This window comes from Aythya ferina (genome assembly GCF_964211825.1).
Source record: "Aythya ferina genome assembly, chromosome: 3".
Lineage (NCBI taxonomy): Eukaryota > Metazoa > Chordata > Aves > Anseriformes > Anatidae > Aythya > Aythya ferina.
In genome coordinates this window covers 32,828,479-32,850,082 of record NC_140298.1, presented here as the reverse complement: position 1 = coordinate 32,850,082, position 21,604 = coordinate 32,828,479, and the positions used below count along the sequence as shown (strand labels likewise).

At 40.3% G+C, this 21,604-nt stretch overlaps 1 protein-coding gene across 6 annotated transcripts in view; it reads right to left on the bottom strand.

Moving 5' to 3' along the window:
* Positions 1-21,604, bottom strand: part of RASGRP3 (RAS guanyl releasing protein 3) — a 55,025-nt gene that overhangs the window by 13,997 nt on the left and 19,424 nt on the right. For all 6 annotated transcript variants that reach the window (XM_084513763.1, XM_084513765.1, XM_084513766.1 and 3 more), the window contains 9 exons: positions 15,605-15,798; positions 14,168-14,268; positions 13,531-13,595; positions 12,691-12,822; positions 11,250-11,397; positions 8,774-8,947; positions 8,244-8,360; positions 7,663-7,938; positions 1,549-1,626 (listed from right to left, as the gene is read on the bottom strand). In XM_084513763.1, coding sequence (XP_084369889.1) covers positions 1,549-1,626; positions 7,663-7,938; positions 8,244-8,360; positions 8,774-8,947; positions 11,250-11,397; positions 12,691-12,822; positions 13,531-13,595; positions 14,168-14,268; positions 15,605-15,674 — 1,161 coding nt within the window. In that variant the 5' untranslated portion in view covers positions 15,675-15,798. The remainder of the gene's footprint in view (positions 1-1,548; positions 1,627-7,662; positions 7,939-8,243; positions 8,361-8,773; positions 8,948-11,249; positions 11,398-12,690; positions 12,823-13,530; positions 13,596-14,167; positions 14,269-15,604; positions 15,799-21,604) is intronic.

The following is a 21,604-nucleotide window of genomic DNA, read 5'->3' as shown; positions in this document are numbered from 1 at the left end:
ACACTTTTCCTGGAAAATGACTGCAGCAACCAGTGTGGGGACTGCGCCCATACAGCAATAAATTGTGGAGTGCTTGTAATAAAACAACTACACTGTCCTGATTCCTTCGACAAATTTTTCCACACACAAAAGGTCTACAGCTTCTTTCCCCTTCAAAATATTTTGTGTGCATTGGGACCTGAAGCACAGAGATGTACGCTTCAAATAGTCTGGCTTCTGTAGATTCAGCCATAGCTTGTTACCCATTGTGGTGCTGTAGCAGCTGAATGTCCCTGGTTATTCATTGATCACAGAAGTCTCCACCAACTGCTGGGAACTGTTAAAATCCACAGCAATATTCCTATTGCTTTTGTCCTTCTTTAAGCTGAAGCTTAAGATCAAGGCAGCAACATGGTAATTTTCTTCACTGGAGGTAGTGGCTCATTAGTCCTTCCACAGCACGGAGCTGTAACTGTGCAACCTTGCTGGCAGTGATGGAAAGCAGTGAGGGAGCCAGAATGGCTGTGATAAATGGGAACAGTTGTGGCTAAATAGTATCCAACAAGGACTGGAGACTCCGTAATGAAATTCCAGGTGTTTGGACGGAATTATTGCTGACTATGGAACTGTTCAGTGTTGCTCTTCACCCCCTGCTGAGAGCGCACAGATAGTCCTCAAGCTGCTCAAGAGTGATGAACCACCCTTAAAGCCAGCGAAGTCTGATACTTGAAATCTAAGGGGTTTTGCTTCCTTGCTTGCATCTACAAAAAAGTAAAAAACACTGAAGAGAAAGACCTCCCACTGCTGGATGCTGCTCTCACATGCTCCTAAGCATTTCCAGTCACTCTCAGTTTCTGCTGGTGTTGGACTGGGAGGGCTCGGCCTGAGAGGATCATGTGCTGAATGTAATAAGGGTGTTAGTGCACCAAAAGAAATGCTCACAGGGCATCATAAGACCCAAACACTGACAACAGGAGAGACAGTAGTACTTTAAATGACAAGTTCAACTACTAATTAAGAGATTTACCTCAGACTTGCAAAGCATAATATAAAATACATCAATGAAGCATTATCTTTAGTTGCACCTACTAAAAGATAAGAAGATACCTATTCTGAGGTGTTCAAACATCGCTTGAGAGCCCAAGATACTGTCAATTTTGCATAAGCAAACAGTTTTTACAACATTGCAGCTAGTGCTATGGCTTACCTAAGACACATCTTTGGACTCGGTGTTGTTTTATGTAACTGCAGCAGCATCCAGAAAATGAAGTAATGGTCACACGATAAATAATTGATATAAGCTTACAAAGGATGTTTTCACATAAAGCAGAACTATGTTTTCCAGAGACTTTATGGCAAAATAATTAGTAATGAAGTCTGGCATGTTTCACTATTTACTTTTAATGTGTATTAAAACCTGTAGTGACTGTTTTTACTGCACAAGCATACACAATAAAAGTCTTTAAATGAAGGTGAATAATGAAATATACTAATGGGCTTTCAAAAATACAGGCAATTGCATGCAGACGAAATAAGTAATATGACAAAACGCAGTATAAGAGGACCTACAGATTTGGAGTTCCTTGGTTCCAGCACCAATGAGAGCTTGTAGATGTCATCCTCTGTGTGATAGAGGTCCAGGGACAGCTATATATATAAAAAAAACAGGGGAAAAAAGCAGTGTTTATTAGACTGGATTGGATACAATAGGGTTGTTAGCAGACTGATGCTGAAGTTTTGCTGGTTGGAGCTTAGGATACATGGAGAAGCTGCTTGCAGTTTCACAGAGCTGGCACAGCCATGCTGCTGAGCACAGAATCACCGGACAGTGGAGGTTGGCAGGGCCCTCTGGAGGTACCTGGTCCAAGCCCTGCTCAAGCAGGGACACCCAGAGCAGGCTGTCCAGGACCACGTCCAGGTGCCTTTTGAGGGTCTCCAGGGATGGGGACGCCACAGCCTCTCTGTGCAGCCTGTGCTAGGGCTCTGTCACCCACACAGCACAGAAGGGCTGCCTGGTCCTCACAGAGCTCCTCCTGTGCTCCAGTTTGTGCCCATTGCCCCTTGTCCTGGCACTGGACACTGCTGAAATGAGCCTGGCTCTCTCCTTGTACTCCAGGGCTGTCACAGCCTGCAGCACAAGCTGCTGAGTGAGAGGGCCTGTGCGTTGGCCTTGCCAAAAGAGAACTGGCACCAAGGATCATGCTCACACAAAGAGCTTTCTCTGAGCAGTTCAGTGGGTGCGATAGATCACAGAGAAGTAATTTGGTGAATATATAAACTGCAGGGAACAGGTTGTAAAAGGACGAGGCTGGAGGTGCTGCAGATGATGTTGTGCTGAAATCTGACTCATGAAGACATGCGGGACTACTGCGGCCCTTTACAGAGAGCAGCCCATGCAGCAGGAGCCTCCCTGGGGAGCCCTGAGCAGCAGCCAGCCATTTTCAGCTTCTTCTTTTTTTTTTTTTTTTAGATAAACTAAAGATTTTTCTTCCATGTACTCATCTTTTATCCCTAGAGGATTTGCTGAGAGAAGAGAAGGGGCATACAGTGGAAGTAAAATGAATGTATTTGCTTTCGCTTTGGCAGCTGTGGTCTCACGCAGATGCAGGTCTGCAGTGAATTCCTCCCTGCTGAAGTAATGAAGGAGAAAGGTAATCACCACTGTGGTGTAAAAAAAGGTAATCTGTGGTGTAAAATGTAATCACCATTATGCAGTGAGAGGAAGCGAGCATCACATGTTTCCTGTGATCATCTCTCTGCATTAACTGGCTTTGGAGTAATTGACATGATCTGAAGTTACCAACCACCTTGCAAATCTCCAGTTAAGCTAAGATTGAGTTAAAAGGATATTTTACAGAAGACAGACAGAATTACTACTGACTAAATGACTGTAACAGAAGGTAAACCTGAATTGTTGAGTTAGTAAGGTACAGGACCAGTCCCAGGAACCACCTCCTCTTGGGCAAAATTTTATGCAATGAGCAAGACAGGGCTGTGCCTTTTTCCCAAGATAGGTTTGCATTCAAGAGTGAACACGTTGCTTTAGGGGTGTCTGGATTTTGCATAACTCATTCTTTCTAGCAATAACACTATACTGAATTTTGTGCTTTGTAATTTGGTCATGGGCAGCAGTGAAAGCTGACCCTCCGCAGATCCACCCAGCCACATGGCATGTTGCTGTCACAGGGGAACATGGGGACCTGTCCTAAACATAACGCAGATCAAGCATCAAACACTGTTCAGGTATTATTTATTCAGTGGCTGTGTTCTTAGGTTCCTTAGCAGTGTAAGTAATCACAACTCACTTGGAGCAAATGGCACTGTCAGATCAGACAGGGACTGACAGCAGAACGAGTTGTTAGGCCTTGCACCCTGCTACCAAAGAGCACAGTTTTATCACCAGTCTGGGAGCCTTTGGGGATAGAAATACATTTATATCTACTGAATGAGTTTTAACGTCCCTTGCCTGAATTATCTCACCTTGTAATAAGCAGCAGATGTCACTTCATTAAGCACAATGCGCAAGCATCAAGTATTGCGTCGTTTCAAAATCCTAGTGAAGTTTCAAATTCTAGCACAAAATATTCAGGCATAGTGGCTATGGGGCAGTTAAGTAAGTTGTCCTTTTATATTTCAGCTACAGTTTTGTGCTAACAGATGAAGTGTACTAAGAGTTTTCCTAGGACACTCTTTGCAGCAGGTGGTGGTTTCCATTCTAATCCGGCTTTCATTGCTGCCCTCTTTTCCTCAGCAATTTGGGGTGTGGGGTGAGGAGGGTGCAGGGGGATCAGAAAGGCATGGCTTATTTTTGTAAGTGGAACTTACTGAAGAAAAATTAGGGAGGGTGACTTTCAATTTGATTGTTTAGATATTTCTCATTCTCTTCACTAGACTGTACAAACGAATGGGACTTTCCAGCCATTTGCATACAGTCTCAGAACAGGTTAGTTAAATATCTGTGGAGACCTAAAAATAGCAGGGAAGAAAATGGTGGCACCAAATAAGTATTAACTCAGTATTAACTCAAATAAGTATAAACTCAGTATTAAATGCACTGTAGACTAGTTAAGAGATTGAGATCCACTCCCAATCCACAGAAAGTGATGAAATATTTACCCACAGGCTTTTATTCACATTGTGAAATTTTAAAAAGTGGAAATACTGCACAGCAGGTAAGAAAATCCCCTAAGCTTTTTGTCCAAACATAAGTTTTCTAATTGTGAAAATGTCACTAAAGCCATTATTTCTTTTGGGTGCACTGCTGAGCCTGTGCTTATTTCTGCTTTTACCACTTCTGCGTCATGGCTCCAGATTTCAGATACCAGGATATGGGCCAGGGCCAGGTGCAGTCAGTGGGGATGGGACAAGTGTGGGTGATAACTCAGGACAGGAGGAAGAAGAGCATGGACTCAGAGTGCTGAGTATGGGCACAAAAGTGCTGGTCCATCTTTGTGTAACACGTTCTGGCTCCCTTCTGGCAGCTGAGTCACACCACATTCAGGTCTCTTGCCCATGTAACTTGGTCTCGTTTACACACGACCAAGTGAGGACTCACATCACTAAAGCTCTCTCTCAGTCTCTGCAGCCTCCTGTGCCAGTAAACTTGGTGTTTGTCTCACTGCCCTCCATACAACAAAACTTTGCCTTATTTGTGGCATCTTGCCTTCCATGCAAAATATTGGCTTCTTTCAGGTGTGTGATCAAAGTTAAAATTCTTTGAGCTAGACTCTAATGTTTTATGCTGACTTTAAGAAGAGAGAGAGAAAAGGAGGGAGCAGACTTTAAGTTTGCATGCAGACATATAAAATAAGAGAGAGCTCCGATCTTCCTAAATGCTGACCTTGCAGCAGCTACTTCAGAAGTCAGAGAGATTTAAGTTCTCTTTCCCCCCATTAGCCCTTTTGGTCAATGTGCACAATAGCACCTGGGAAATGCCTGTAAAACCCTTGACCAAGTGGCTTGAACTTTACTACCCTGCCCTATGCCCCAGTTTTTAAGCCAGCCATTGCCTCATAGCTCTTAACACAGCTTCCTCAAACATCATTCCCAAAACACTTGAAAGGGATCAGCTCGCCTGGAGCAGACAAGGCTCCCTCACTGTGGAAAAGAAAGATCAGAGCAAATTCCCACCTGCCCACTTAGTCCATGAAATGCCCATTTTATCTTACAGTGCAAGTTGTTGGACTAGGAAACCAGCACCCAGCAATGTACTTGTCGAGCCATCACAGGCCAGGCTGTTGGCACTTGCTAAGTGCAGTGTAAAATGCAGCACAGCAAGGCAGGCTCGATGAGAGATTTACACATTGCTTATCAGAACAAAACACCTACTAAAAGCTTGCAGGGATAGAAGCGGCTTAATGGGAAAACAGAAGAAGTGAACAAATAATTGAGCCAGCTGATTGACGCACAAATGACGCAGAGCACTGCACACATTTGTACACATTTACTAGTTTTGGAAGGGAGATCCTCTGAGCAACATAAAGATGGGACATTTTTTACAGAGTTTATATTAGAGTGGGAGGATATAGCTATAAATTTAATATTTTTTTCCTCATGCTCTGAAAACTGGGGATGACTTTGGCAGCAAGGGAGGCTAAATCTGCTAAAAGACCATTTGCACATAGCAAGGTCAAGTATTTTTAGCCTGCAGTTCTTATCAGCTTTGGGATGCAAACCCAGCATTTCTTCTCCTCTTCTTCTGACCCCAGCCTATAATTTAAAACTTTGTTATTAACAAAAATATTGAAAGAAGCATTTCTTCTGTAAAAGTTCATTATTAACGTGCAAGAGGCCACTATAAAAAAATATACTGAAATGTATTCTTATGGTATAAATGAGGACAAAACTTAGATGCTGGTAAAAAAACGTGAAAATATTTATAATATTATGAGATCTACCAAAGTTCAGGGCCAAGAGGTCTCTTGTATAAATTTGTTGTTACCCTTCCAGGAGTTGCTGTCTTAAGTCAAAACTCCCACATGATTAAACAAGTAGACAGAATTTCTCTGGAAAGGTTTTAGGACCTATAGCTGTCTCCATCACTGCTGAACAGGTACCACCATGGAATCATAAAAGATATAAAGTGTCACAAGTTAATTTTAACCTTTGATTGGGTCTGGAATTAATATTGGAGCATGCAGCTTCAATTATTTATGGTCAGATTGGCTCAATTGTTACCAAAGCCAGCAAAGCTATAGGAGGAACAAATACGTAAGAGCATCATAAGTGAAGAAGTACTCATATTGTACTCAATTACTTCTCCTGGTAAATTAAATCTACTGAATAAAATATTATGTGAGTATAAATAAAATCTCTATCATTTTGCTGAAAACAAAACAAGAAAAATATTAAAAAATGGGGAAACGGGTAAAATACAAGAACTCAGACCAATACAATGATGGATATGAATCTACAAAGTTTTAGAAAAATATGATGCTTTCTGCTCCTTTTGGAATGCAAGCCATCACCCAAAAGAAAGAAGAGCAGCTAATGAGAACGTAAGCAGAGGTTCAGCTTCCAGACAAACGAAATTTGGAGATAAACTCAGTCTTAAGAAATTCATGCTAGCCAACAAAGTAAATAGAATCACTGGAAAAGTTCACAAATCTGCCCTAGTTCATACATCTGTCCTAGTTGCTTGCTTCTTAAGTTTACTTAGAATTCTACTGACTTAATGACAACAAACAGCTTCTCTTTCAGTCTGGATTTGGGATCTGAAAGACAAATTGAAATAACAAGAACAGAAGCAGCATAACATGATCACATATGAAGAGAGTCCTTTACCTAATGTAATGTGTTTCAGACTGCTCTCAGATGAGTAGGTGGCTTGCTTTTATCTGTGTGCAACATGAACCATGAACTCTTTTATAACAAAAGTTTATTGTCTTCAAGCTGTTTCTCCAGTTCTGTCTTTAATTCCAAAATGCTGTTTTTTTTTTTTTTTTTTTTTTTTTCCTTAAACTGAACAAACCACAGTGCTGGGTCAAATGCTTCTACAGTTCAGATCAGTGCTAAGTGGAATAAGTTTCAATAGGAGCAGGATTTGGTCTGTAGGTTCAGGCTGCATGCTTCAGTATGTTTTGAAATTAAATATCTACATATTAAAAAGGGGACTTAAAATTAATCTCTTTTAGCCTTATCAATTATGGGCTTTTGTTGTTGTTGTTGTGGGTTTTGTTTGTTTGTTTGTTTTGTTTTGCAGGAGCAGTTCAACATCATGCAAGAACATGTATATTTATTGGATAGGAAGAGCACTGTACCTCATACAAAGCACAGGTGAGACAGAACAGAATTACTCCCAAGTTAGAATTTCCTTAATGTGAGCATGCAAACACTTCATCTAATCTTTGCACGGGAAATATAAACCTAAATTCTAAGCAGTCAGAACTTAGATTTTACTTCTCCTCATATACATACACCTCTCTTTCTGTCATTCTTAAAAAAATAATTGATGCATTCCTCTTCTGTTTCTACACCCAGCCATCACATACTGCATCAATGAAACTCTCTCTGACTTTATTCACATCTCATGTGAATTACTTTCTGTTTTGTGTTGTCTCCTTTTTTAAAACAAAAATGAGATAACGACATGTACCTTTCTTGTACTGACATTCAACATCTGAATAACAGAAGTCAATTGGAACTTGTGTAATGGAAGTGAATTGGAACTTGCACAATACTTACTGTTAGCAGGTTAATTAAATCCATATTAGGCTCTAAATGATGAGAGGCAGTTTGCAGGGAAACCAGTTCGCTCAAGGTGATGGAAAGCTGCTGCATTTTCACTATGTTTACTTTATTTTCATCTATCCAGTCAGGAAAAATGACATGGACAGCAATCAAGTCTTTCAAATGAACTCCTAAAATAGGAATTTTGAAGCCAACACAGTCAGCAAAAGCCTTGCGGTAGTTGCAGTAGTTTCCATTGGAAGAGACCAGCTCTGTCATTTCGTTCCAGTCCTACAAACAGCCAGAGAAGCAAGTCCCTGTGAAAGCATTCATAGCATTTCCTTAATCTGTTTTAAATGAGCATAACTCATGGTAGGGTGTCGACAGCGTTAATTTCTTCCCCAGCACAGGCAATCAAGCAGAGGATCTCTGTGAGCTGATCCTTCTCCACCGAGAGAAACCCAACCAAAGTGCCTTTTAGGATGCCCTGCCATGATCCAAATATTGTGCTGGTGAGACCTGGACTGCAGAGCCCATCAGACCTCCAAGAGGGGATGTTCTGCTCAATATGTTTTTTATTCTGGAGTCCACCATACCTTTGTGACTTCTGAAGACAGATGAGAATGAGTCTCTTTCAGGCGAGAAATAGAACTGTGGCTGAGACCTCCCACAACTGCCATCAGTGTGTTGAAGTTCTGGAGATGAAGGAGCTTCTGCAGGAGAGATAGATCATGAAAAATTAAAAATAAAAGAAATACATGTGGCAGCTATCCCATATCACACAAGACAAGCTAAAGGAGACATACTACCATGGATAAATCAGAAATGACTAAACCAAGGGATGTAAGGGAATCGTTCAGCATTTATTTAATTGGATTGGCTACACAGGAAACTCACAATAGTGACAGTTGACAACTAGAAAACAACAAAGAAAAAACACGTTTTATAGTTTAGTCTGCTAATTTAAAAATGCAGTCATACCACACCTGAATAAAAACCTAGCACTTAGGTTGAACAGGCTATTCACTGGGGAAACAGCACAAAGAGCAGCTAGTTCAGCTTTCTGCAATCTCTATTTTTATTATTGCTTTATATTGGAGAAAGAAGACTAATATACAAGACTCACCTGTGCAACATTTATAAACTTTGTGATTACTTCTGCCCTTTGCTGTGGTGTTGGCTTGCTGAGAACCATGAGCTGGACCCATTTGGAGATACCGTTAAATAAAGCAATAGACCTCTCCAAAGTAGGATTGTTCTCCAAGCAGCCATGGATCACATAGCTTTGGTAGTCTGTGAACTAACAGAAGAAAGGCATTTTCAGTAAAATGATGGACAACTTAAGAATCAAAATTAAACTTTATTTTTTTTTTTTTCCCTTCAAAGCTCCACTTATTTAGAAAGAAACTGAGATTCAGGATCAGTAGACCCTGATGCACACCAGTGCTTTCTTAAAAGTATTTTTTGGTCTTATTTTTATTACTTAATATATAACTTCTGCTCTACCTATTCTATTATAGTTACCACTCTCCTTTCTCTCTTCGCCTGTCCATTTATTTATTTATTTTTAATAGGTAAGCTCAAAGACAAGATTCAGACTAATCATTGTCTACAATTACATAACTTTTGGAAAACACTTTAGTCTACCCTGCAAAAATAAGTGGCACTGTTACATTTCTAAGCAGATTCCAGATCACCTGGACTCATTGACACCTCCACATAAATGCTAGTTGTTTCTCTGCAGCAGCTCTCAGTTCCTCTGCAAATTGGGTCAAAGATACTGGGCTTGTTTTTCAGACTCTGTATTCTGATGTCTGCCCTTACTTTATTTCCTGGAAATGCACCGTTTTTACAACATTTTTTTTACTTGTTTCAAGCAAATAGGAAACACAACTTCAAACTACTTCTTCACATTACAGGGTAGTATAAGATTAGTTAACTCTAACTGGTTGCAGAGAAACATCTCAGCTAGCAAAATTCAAGCAGAAAAATTAAATCACAATTAAAAAAAATCAACAAGAAAAAACAATTATTGCAGGTCTGAGTCATCTTTCTGGAATTCCCACCTGAATTCAAATATATCTTAAATGTATTTAGAAATCCAATCCTTTTGTTCTTGTCCCTTTACCTTTGAGGTTAGCTTTTCACAGATCACTATAGGGTGTTTTCCTATGATTTGAAGTCTCAAGGAATAAACCTTTGAACATTATTAAAGGATGTCAAAAGAGACATTCTATTTAGACTGGTCTTAACTCCTCCTTGATCTCTTTTTCCTTCCTCTACTGAAACTAACAAATAAACAAAAAACATACTTTTTTTAGCTTTGGATCTTGATTTCTTTCATGAAAACTCTTTTTAAAAATCTCATATTTTTGCAGAAGACAACTTATCATCTTGAGAGCTTATGGCTTTCTTCCATTTGCCTCCAGATACAGTAGCATCATGTGCCCTTTTCAGATAGACATTTTCAAGCAGAAATCGGCATTTCTGTTGGCATTTGGTTTACTCATTTGTTTTGCTTTAGCCACTACTTTCATTTTTATCAATTTTTGCCTCTTGCTTATGTACAATCCTGTGTGGACACGCAGCAATTGTATCTGAATTTTCCTCAGTACCAATATCTATCTTCTCCAAAACTGGAACCACAGAGGTCTTCTAGATTTGTTCTAGTTACAAACAATCATGTTTATCAAGCCATGCAAGACAAAGATCATCTAGGAAATGAAAAGCCACAGAAAAGAGCCCAAGGTAGAGGCATGCACAGATATCTTACATGTATCTGAATGCTGTCTACATTATTTATATTGAGGTAATACACACATTTAGTAATTCCATACTCTATTCTGTAACAAACACACCTCATCAGGTGTGTGATCAGGCAGTCTTTGAATGTCAGGAGCATCAAGCTGATGCAACAATAGACATGGAAATATATTGATGAGGAAATAGAGAGTGTGGGAGGACAAGGAATCACCCGAGCCCAAAGAGCAGGAAGAAAGGGAAGTTGTGCAGTCTTTCAAGACCCAACTCAATAAGGGCCTGAGGAGCATGGACTGAACTCAGAGCTGACTCTGCTTTGGGTATGGGATTGGGTTAGAGGCCTCCTGAGATCTTTCCAACTTTAATTATCCTCTGATGCTAAGCTGAAAAATGAAAGGATGGTTTCTGAAGCAGTTGGGAGTGAAGGTAGTCTAGAGAAGTGCTATATAGGTATTTCAGTCTCTTCAAAAATTATGAAGTGCAAAGATTCCGCTTTTTCCTGAAAAGGAATTAACTGTTTTCTGCAGAGGAAAAAAACCAAAAACGCACCTGAATATTTTGAGCAATAACATTAGCTTAATCAACTACTGTGACACATGGCTGCAGTAGCTTTTAGCAGCAATTTTCACCCAGAGTTTCTGCACAAAATTGAATTCTGTCACTAAAATCATTGGTCATGAAAAAGATTAAGGAAGTGCTGCTGCAGCCATGGCTATGTACATCATATGAAGGATTATAAAGATTAACGACACTGAAATGTAAAAATGTTCTATTAAACCATATGAACAAGCTCTTAAAGGACATGCTCCTAATTGGAAGTGACAAAGTTGTGGGCTTCTTACAGAAATTCTCCTAAAAGATTTATGCTCCAGAAAAGTGAGATGTTCAGCCAGCTCAATGGGCTCCAGATGATCAAACAGCAGGCAGGCTTTTCCTTTCTTGGAAATCTTCTTCCTCTGTGTAACTCTTCTCATCCAGTCATAGGAAGGACTGCAACAGAAAAATAAGCACACTTCTCATTTCTCTTTGGGTACAAGTGAGTGTAGCCTACAGTTTGCATAAAATTTTCAAGAGACAGATCATGACTTTTCTGAGCTATGACATCCAGCACATAATAAACACTCAGAGTAAGATATATTCAGGTGTGCAATAAGGGGTAAGGAACTCAGGGCACTCAGTAGCACTCAGAGGTGCTACTGCACATGATAAATGATAGAAGGCTTCTATAGAAACAAAAGGACAACGTATTCTTCTCTATGATACAGGAAGCTGTAATTCAAAAATGCCTTGGGACCAGAATAAAAATAAGTAACACAAAACTGTGATTAAGAAAAAGAAGACTTGAATAACATCAAAGATTAATTTTTACTGTGTAAAACCACAAGTCCATGAAACAATATAACAGCAGAAATACCATCAGAAAAACAGCTACCAAAACAGTATGGAGTTTGTGTATCAAAGGTTAATCATTTACTTGTGAGCAATGGAATAATTCCTACCCAAATACAGTAAAGGCACTTCACAGAGTGGAAAGTGGTTGCTAAATCAATATTTTAAAATGAAGATCTAGGAACCTGCATTTATGTGATTTCACTGGCATTGTTGCAACTTGCAACCCTCACTGAAATTAGCTGTCCTTCCAGATTACTATGACATTTTTTTTTTTTTAAATAAAGAAAAAAAAATCATTCTGAATATGTCACATTTTAGAAGAAAATCTGCAATATCACGTGAGATACGGAAACCTGCCTGGCTATGTTTAAAAGGTAACTTTTGGGAAGTCATGGAAATAGTAGTGTAATCACTTTGAAGCAAGAAAATCACACATGTTGATGCTAAAGATTATCCAGTTAAATCATAGAAAAAAGAACACAGAAAGGCATCGGCAAAATTAAACAGGTTTCAGATGCAAGAATAAAAATGCTTCCATAGGAAAATATAAAATTTACATAATGTGCCAGTCTCTGCATTGCTTGTCATTCTGTATGAAAAGTTACAAGAAAAAAAGTAATTTAATTAGCATTAGCTTTTTCAACAGTCAGAAAAATGATTTCTTTATCTTTTATATTAAATATATATGTATAAATAAGTCTTCTCTTTACTGTGACACTACAACTAGAATTTCAATTGCTTCAAATTTAGAAGATGAGAGGGTTTTTGTAAATGATTATTTACTCTCTCAAGAGCAGGATGGCCCTTAATATTGTTGTGTTTTGCACAAAATTGGAATTCTGCTGTTACAGAGAATAGAAGGAAAGATGGTGAAGCTCATGACATCCTTACATGCTGGAGATATCAATGAGATGGATGTGATCCTCGTAGCCGAGCTGGCTGGCTAACTCTCTAAATTCTTCAGTCAAGCGAATCAGTCCAAGATCCAAGTTAAATTCTGCAGGAAATTCCAAAATCCAGTATCTGAAATCAACAGAAGGTGGTTTAGACAGTGAGGGATTTAGGTGTAATATTCAGTGGCTGTACTGGTATACTCACATTTTAATCAATAGAACTTATGAATATTTGAGACCCACAGGCTTTAGGGCAGAGAGGATCCAATGAAAGGATCGGTGGCATCACGCAAAAGGCACTTTATCATCTAATTTCCTTTAGCTAACTCACCAGAGCACAACACAGCAGCATTCTGTTGAAATGCCAAATTAAAGTGATGCATTGGGTGACACACACAAAAGGCACCCACATGTGCCCTGACTTGCATTTCCAGGGCACCCAGATGACACTTGCAATTATCCTTTGTCTAGAGGGAGACACTGTGCTCAGAAAAAGATTTTCCAGGGAAATGAAAATGTGAATTTAAGTGGCAGCTCTACCATGATAGCCATGCAAACAAGATCACTCTTCTGATGTCTATGAGAGCAGGGAAAAAGGCTTCATCAGTCCTGCTTTCAGTACTCTTCTCCCCTTCCTTGGCAGCGATATAATTTAGTCCAGAGGAAGGAAGGAAGAAAAACATTCTTTTTCTTCACAATGACAAAGAAAAGAGAAAAAGAAGAGAAAGAGAAAAGAAAAAGAAAGAAAAAGCATATTTCCATGGTTTAGTTTTAAAGTTCAGAAAAAGAAATTACAATAATAGTATCTGCAGCAGCATAAAAACGGAGGCATGCCTACCTCATGAAATAGCAGATTTTTAATCTGAATTCATTGCAGTTCTCCCCACTGGCATCTCTATATGTAGACTAGTTAAAGAAACCTTTGTGTGCCTTGATTCAGTAGTGTTGTTTTTATCTACAGCATTCTGTGACTCTACACTAGATAAATAAGAAATGGTATTAAACTTCTAGAGGTAACTACAGCATACTCTGATATTTCATTCATTTTCACAACATCTTAAGACAGAGAACATTTATCAGTTGCCATTTTGGCTTTTGCCCTAGCAAAAATGCCTCTATTACACTATTCTGAGTACTCTGCTGAACAGTTTTGAAGACGTGGGCTTTTAACTACCACTGTAGTTCATACTAGTCCAATGCTTGCCAGCATATATTTGAAAAGTTATCTTGGCAACATTTCTCCATTTATTCAAAGAAAGCATGCCTCAGCAAACTTGTACTTATGGAAAAAGTCTACAACCAATAGCAGAAGAAAGCTCCCAGATTTCCACCTCCTAGTGTGAAAACAAAACAAAACAAAACAAAACCTAACTCTGTTTGTCAGTAATTAACTGACATTTTTTATATGCGGTCTCAGAAGCAATCTGCTTTCAACATTGTAATGCTGACTTGCAAGACTTCCTGAAAGGATATGTGGACAGAAGCTTGCCAGCGAGCTCTGTGGAAGGCAGGTACCAGCGGTGCATTAGAAGAAAGGTTCTTGGCAAATGGCTGGAGCACTGATTTCCTTTGTCATCTGCAAAAGAGCAACAAGTGAATTAACTAGTCATGAACAGAGAGGAGCTGGTATTCTTCAAGTGGAGATAGAAGGTATAAAAAGTGAAAATGTTAGGTGGTTATCTACCAAATAGGAAACAAAAGTAAAACAGACAAATGCTATTTAGGGATAAATATTTCTAAATTCTAGTGCTGGGTATTTAAAAGTATTTGTTTTATTGGAGTTTTAAACAGTCCAATTAAATATTAGACTGTTTAAAAAGGGGATCTGCCTCAAGGAATTCAATTTCAAAGCAACACCTCAGGTCTGGAGGTGCTGGATCCTATTCTCCAGCTGCCATACAGACCCTTGCATCTCTGCAACATAGCCACTGAGATTACAGGAAGTTTCTTCCTGGCAGGCTGGCTGACCATCAGTGCTCCTCATCCACAATCTTAAACTATTTTCTGTCTCTTTCAACAGACAATAGTCAATATGTGCGTATGAGATGGGAACCACACACAGATTTATAGTTGTCAAGAGTGTGTATACAAGGGAGAGAGGCTTGACTTCCAGCAGACATCAAGTATATGGGCTCTGCTACTTCTCTAGGGCACTAGGTATGGTGGTGGTCTACAAAAATGGGTATACAGGGATGCACTACATTCAGTAGCAAGATCTGGCCCTTCATTATTTAATCTTTCTCACCTTCATATGCTTGTTTCTCTCCACAAGGGGAAAAAATATACCTCGTTCAAATCAAAAGCTGTCCTGCATTTCAAGAGACTTGAAATGTAGCTTTGTGAATTAAGGCCCCATTTCAAATCATTTAAGCACATCCATGAACTCATCTGGCTGCAGGGTGACATATGTCATGATTAATGGTGCTGTGGATCAAAGTCCATTTCATCACTTCTTTCCCTCAGACCTGGTATATCACATTTTAATAAGAGTAGAAAGATTACATGAGCCTTAAGTCATATTATTTCCAGTTATTGCATGATGATTTGGAAAACCTTTCAGAATAACAACTGGTCAGAAAAGCAGCTGTGTAACCACTCAAGACAATGCCAGAAATAACTCCTTGAACAATTCAACTAAATGCTTGTGCTGATCAAAGTCATCACTTTTAAAACCACTATACCCAATGCTGTGCTTTATCTGTATGAAGAAAATGCAACAGAGTATGCATATGCTTAAACATGCATATGCATATTCTGGCCTGCATGATTCTGGGACAATATGAAACATGGAAAATTTTACAGAACAGAAATGTTGTTTGCCAAGGGAAAGACTGGCTAAATCAGAGAACTGCAGGGGTTATGCTATAAGATGAATTTCAAGAACAACAAAACAGAACATTGAAAACTCCTACCAAACATTTCGATACAAGCATTCAAAAGTTCATCCAATGTTGCAGCCTTCCCAAGTGTGTTTGACCCCATTGTTCTTTAATTGTTGTCAAAAAATAAAAGACATTTTCACCAAGTGGAAGAACACTTCTTCAGCTGCACAGCTTTTTCACTTTATTGTTGGTTGCATTCTTAGCTTTCTTTCTTCAAGGAAAATCTGGAGAAAGAAAGTAAAAGAAATCAAAACTATATGACTATATGAAAGAATTATCAGGATGCAATGTTTACAGTTCAACTCATCTTCTCTCTAAAATGTTTTTTTCTGCACACAACACAGACCACATGAAAGACTGCCGTAAGCTATCCTTACGTTCCAGCTTGTGTTTTTAAGAGTTTTCCAATTGTTCAATTGTTTGTCCACTAGCACAAAATAAATCCATGGCAGGGGTCATAAAACAGAAACCAGATGGTAAATGAGGGCATGCATGTACGATGACGCACACTTTGTTCGGGTCATTTTATGTACACTTGATAAGTCACTTCTTGTTAATAACCCTGCTTTCATGTTCAAAGCATAACAATTTGTTTTTCCTAAGGTTACTGGTTCATGTTAGATATCTTCTTATGCTAATGTTCTTAATTGGCACAGACCACATAAAATATTTAATGAAGATCATAGCAAGCACTAAACTCAGAGGCAATTTTTCAAAGAACCTGAAGATTGATTACTACAGCTTTTAAAAATAAATCTTTCTACAGTAGCTGAACACACATAGAAGGCTGAATGCATACAGAAACTTCTAAACTGTACTACGTATTTAATTAGCAGATATCCATTTACCTGAATGATGCACAAAGTACTCCCTTACTAGATTTCAGAAATAATTTCCATGTTATATTTAAAGAACTGATAGGACAAGGGGGAATGGTCTTAAACTAAAAGAGGATAGATTTAGACTAGACATTAGGAGGACATTCTTCACTGTAAGGGTAGTGAGGCACTGGAACAGGTTGCCCAGAGAAGCTGTGGATGCCCCATCCCTGGACGTGTTTTTTCTTTTTCATTTTTGCTAGTATTACCATCCCATCTCCTATAATATATAGCATAGGATAGTACAATTCCTATCTTCTGTTGGCAACAGTATTAAAGCAGCCAAACAGTAATCAACAAGTAATGCACCATGTAAAATTGCAGTGTTGTTTTTTATTTAATTATGACAGCTATTTAACTAGTAGATACCTAGATCCTAATGCTACAGTACCACCCTCTGCAAACAACCTATCCGACCACTAATGGGTTTTATGCTTCTAAAAGAAGGATGTAACATTTCCACTGGAGGAAGAACTGGCTGACTGGGGCTGAGCCACATATCCACAGCCGAGCCAAAATGTTATATCACATCTCTTGATTGCAGCCTCCAACAAATACAGCCACAAACTACATCATTATTTGTGTGATTAAGCACTGCTGTTCTATCGCAACAAGAAAACTCTCGTCTATATCATGCCATAACAGTATCCAGCCACTCCACCAGAACTAGAGATGGATGTGTAAAACACAGCTATTTTTTTCACCTATTTAAATTAAATAAATGATATTCTGATAGTCAATAGTTCAATGCAAGATAAGCGGGAGAAAAAAAAAAAAAAAAAAAACACAAAACAATGACAACGAAAAACAGACAAGAAAATCATAGCAGAGCTTTTCTACATGTTGTATTTGGTTTACACCAAAATGTTTTGTAGTGTCAGGGCTGTGGGGATAGCCTCTGTGATCAGAGCACAGCAGCTGCCTCATGTCAGATCAGAGCCAGCTCTAGATGGCTGCAAAATGGACCTGCCACTGGCCAGAGCCAAGCCAGGGAGTGATGCTGGTTGGACCTCTGAGAAAGCAGGTTGAAGAAAGGTAAAAGTGTTGTGCAAGAGCAGCTGGCAGAGAGGAGTGATAAATGTAATAGAATCAGCCCTGCAGACCCCAAGGTCAGTGCAGAAGGAGGGCAGGAGGTGCTCCAGGCATGGAGAAGCAGTTCCCCTGTGGCCTGTGGAGAAGCCCCTGGTGGAGCAGGCTGTCCCCCTGCAGCCCATGGGTCCCACATGGAGCAGATCTCCACGCTGCAGCCCATGGAGAGGAGCCCATGCAGGAGCATGGGATCTGGGGGGAGCTGCCACCCATGGGGGACCCGTGTTGGAGCAGCTTGCTCCTGGGGGATGGACCCCGTGGTACAGAGCCATGTGGAATTAGTTCTTGAAGAGCTGCTGCCTATGGGCAGCCCCCGCAGGCTCAGTTTGGGAAGGATGGCATCCCGTGGGAGAGACCCCATGTGGAACAGGGGCAGAGTGACCATGAAGGAGAGGTGGAGATGCAGCATCAGGGACTGACCACTGCTCCCATCCCCTGTTCTCCTGTGCTGCTCAGGAGGAGGATGTAGAAGAGAGTCAGTGGAGAGGGATGTGAGGTGGTTTTAGTTTGCTTTTAGTTCTCACTGCTGTAGTCTGTTATTAGCAGACAATAAATTGCATTAGTCTTCCTTATGCTGAGTCTGTTTTGCCCGTGACAGTAACTGCTGAGTGATTGCCCTGTCTTTATCTCAACCCATAAGCCTTTTTTTATCATATTTTCTCCTGTTCTTTTGAGGAGGGGGAGTACGAGATAAGTTGTGGTGGAGTTTCCCTGCCCATCAGGGTGAAATCACCACACACAGAAAGACTTAAAAATGTTTAACATACACATAGATAGTTATTTTGAACAAATATCTTTCCTTAGCACTCCCATGCAGTGTAATTGCATTTTGTGTTCAACATTTTGGAAGTCTTAAGATGGCTTTGTGGGCTGTCCTGAGAGATGTATTTAAAATGAGTGTGCAGGTTGTGAGCTCTGGAGACAGATGCAGTCAGATGTAATGCATTATCTTTTAAAAGAAATAGAGTACACTGCCAGTAAACTTGTGGTCTCGTGTAAAAACATCAATGGTGAGAACACAGTGGGCAGCACGCAGTCAAGTTTTAACTGGTGGCTACTGTTATTTGTATAAGCAGAAGACATCACTTTTACTGCCGGAGGCTACTAAGGGGAGGTCCACACCTAGAAGGTACAGGGGTTGAACTTCATATTAAAATGTCAAGCCAGCACGTATCCCTGTGTGGGCACTTTCACATGGCTTTCACATGTATTGGTTACAGGTGCGAGCAAACCAGTAAGTTGAGTTTAAATACGCTTACGTTTGACATACAGGGTAATATTTATTTAGCTAAGTGGAATTAAAACAGCTTTTTAGCCAAAACAAAGCAAATGTAGATGTAGCATTTTCTCCCATTAATTAAAAGCAGGCTATTTTTCTTCTACCTAGGGATAATAAACAGAGCTACATGTGAACAGTTCAACTTTGACACAGAGGCACCTCTATGGGTCTCAGTTCATCTATAAACTTTACAGAGACCTGCATGCAGTAGACTCATACTCTTTACAAGATTAGGACATTCTTGAGGGTTTAAGTATACCAGAACTCTCCTCTTCTCCCCCTTCCCTAAGCCTACACAACCCATCAATGAATGCTTGCATTAAATGGTTTCTACGATTTCTACCATGCAGCTGGACAAGAACTGCTAAATGTGAGCAGCTGAACAGGGAAATTGAATCAGTAGCAGTACACAGAAAAAGAAGCTGAGAAAAAAATTGAGAGTCTCATGAGAACATTTATGGCTAAGTTTCCTTATTATACCTTTCTGCTTTATCCTGTGTTGTCCATGTCCATAGCAAGCTCTTTGGGACAGACCTCATCTGCTATCCCGCAGATGCAGAAGAGGATCTCACCATGAGGTGCTTTCTTGCGCTTAGTCTCTACACATATTAGTGTAATTACCATAATAAGAATCCCAGATGGGACACTTAATAGCTGCAGCTTTGTGTACACAGGTGCAATCCAGACATCTGTGTAGGCTCAATACGGGCCCTAGGTTGCCCTGCATGGTTCCTGAAGTTTACCCACCCCACAAGCAGTTAATATTTTCTTGTAGGTTATCTCTACCTGTTTATTTGTTACAGTATACACAGCTCCATCCCTAGAAAACTCTGAGCAAGTAATTTACTTGGTCAAGTTTCTCCAGCTGACACATGCTGAAGATGTGCTAGGCAGGAAAGAACAGTGACAGGGCACTGTCAGGCAGCCTAATGCCACTGCTTCTGTCTCAGTCCATGACCTCAAGCATCATATGCAGCTGGCAGCAGGATGGCACATCTGGCCTACAAATGACGCTTTGTCATTTGGCATGGGAACACAGAACAGGGGGAAGATTGTTGCACTGCTCCATGCATGCAGGATATGAGGCTTGGCTGGGGGCAGGGGAGGAATACAATTTAAATATGAGTCTTGGGCACTTCCAGTGTGACTCACCAGTAGTCACTCACCTTTGCTACACACCTTCAGACAGCAGTTATCCAATAAACTGGGAGATCCTTGTTAACTGTCTACACCCTGTTACTTTAATTCACCCTTCACCTGGATCAAAGTGGAACTTCAAAAGGCACTAAATGGAGCGGGATGTCCATGCCTTTGTCAGGAAGTGGACAGGGGGATGACTAAGTGTATACGTCTAATGAGAGGTTAAAGCCAAACCTTGTATTAACAACAGACACTGCACAGGGGATGTTAGTGGCTCTATACCTCTAGACACTCAATGGGATGAAGTATCACCTACTCAATTTCATTTATCTACCCCAAACCATTATAACCTCTAAGGTGGATTGTCCCTCGCTAGCAGCCAAGCACCCACACAGCCATTCACCCATCCCTCATCCCCTGCTATGCATTGCAGGGTGAAATAGGAGGAAAAGGAGTGAGAAAACTCATGGATTGAAATAAAGAAAGAGAAATCACTCACCAATTACTGTCACCGGCAAACAGACTCAATTTGGAGAATTTAACTTAATTTATTCCCAATTAACACAAATATTTAATTAGTGACTTGGGTATTAGGAAACAGAAGACGCATTAAAAATCCTATCCTCCTCCTCTCCCAGAATCAGCTTCATTCCAGATACCTCTCTGTTTCCCTTTTTATTGTTGCAGATTACACACAGTCCCTTCAGTGAGCCAATGAGCATTGTGGGAGGTCAGGGTCAGGAGGAAACACAGCAGTTTCTTTCTGCTGCTCCTTCCTTCTCATTACTGTCCTGTGCTCCAGCATGGGTCCTCTACGGGTTACAGTCCCTTCAGAGGAGTACCTGTTCCATCACTGGCTTATCCGTAAGCCACAGTCCCTTTGGGAAGTACCTGCTGTGCTACAGAGCAGCTCCTAGTCCTCTGACCCTATTATTCCCTCTGCTCTTCCCTCTATTTTTCCCGCACCCTCCATCCCTCATACTCTCCATGTTGTCTCCCCCTCAACATTTTCAGCCCTTGCTCAGACATTTTCACGGAGCCACTGCCAGCTTGGCTGATGGGCTCAGTGGTGGCCTGTGGTGGGTTCCTTGCAAAGACAGCTGGAGCACCTGTGTCTGGCACAGGGCATCCCCTGGCCTCCTCCCACAGAGGCCTCACCTGAAGCCCCTCTGCTGCCAAGCCTTGCCATTGACATCCAGTACAGCCTCTAAGGGATGAGCGTTTGTGGCCCTAATAGAAAACTATCAAAGTTACAAATTGCCAAATGTATTTCATTGTGTTCAGCTTTGAGAGCAGAGTCCAGTGGGCTAATTACTTCAAGTCATTACATATCACCCACTTAACACAGATGGGTGTTGTGAACAATTTAGATCCCTAGACATCCACTCTTCTTTGGGAACAGGAGTTATAGGAACAGGAGTTAAATGAACAGGACCATAGCTAAGAGACAAAGGGGATATATAGCTCTGCTCATATGCACTATCAAACTATTAGTTCACATAATGCCTTGTGGAAGTTCATAAATTAGATTATGGGGTACAACATATGCTGATCTAACACAAAAGAGAAGCTTACAGAAATCATGAGGAATGCTAATGGACGGTCACACGACCAAATACTTTAAGTAATCAGAAAGTCACTTGA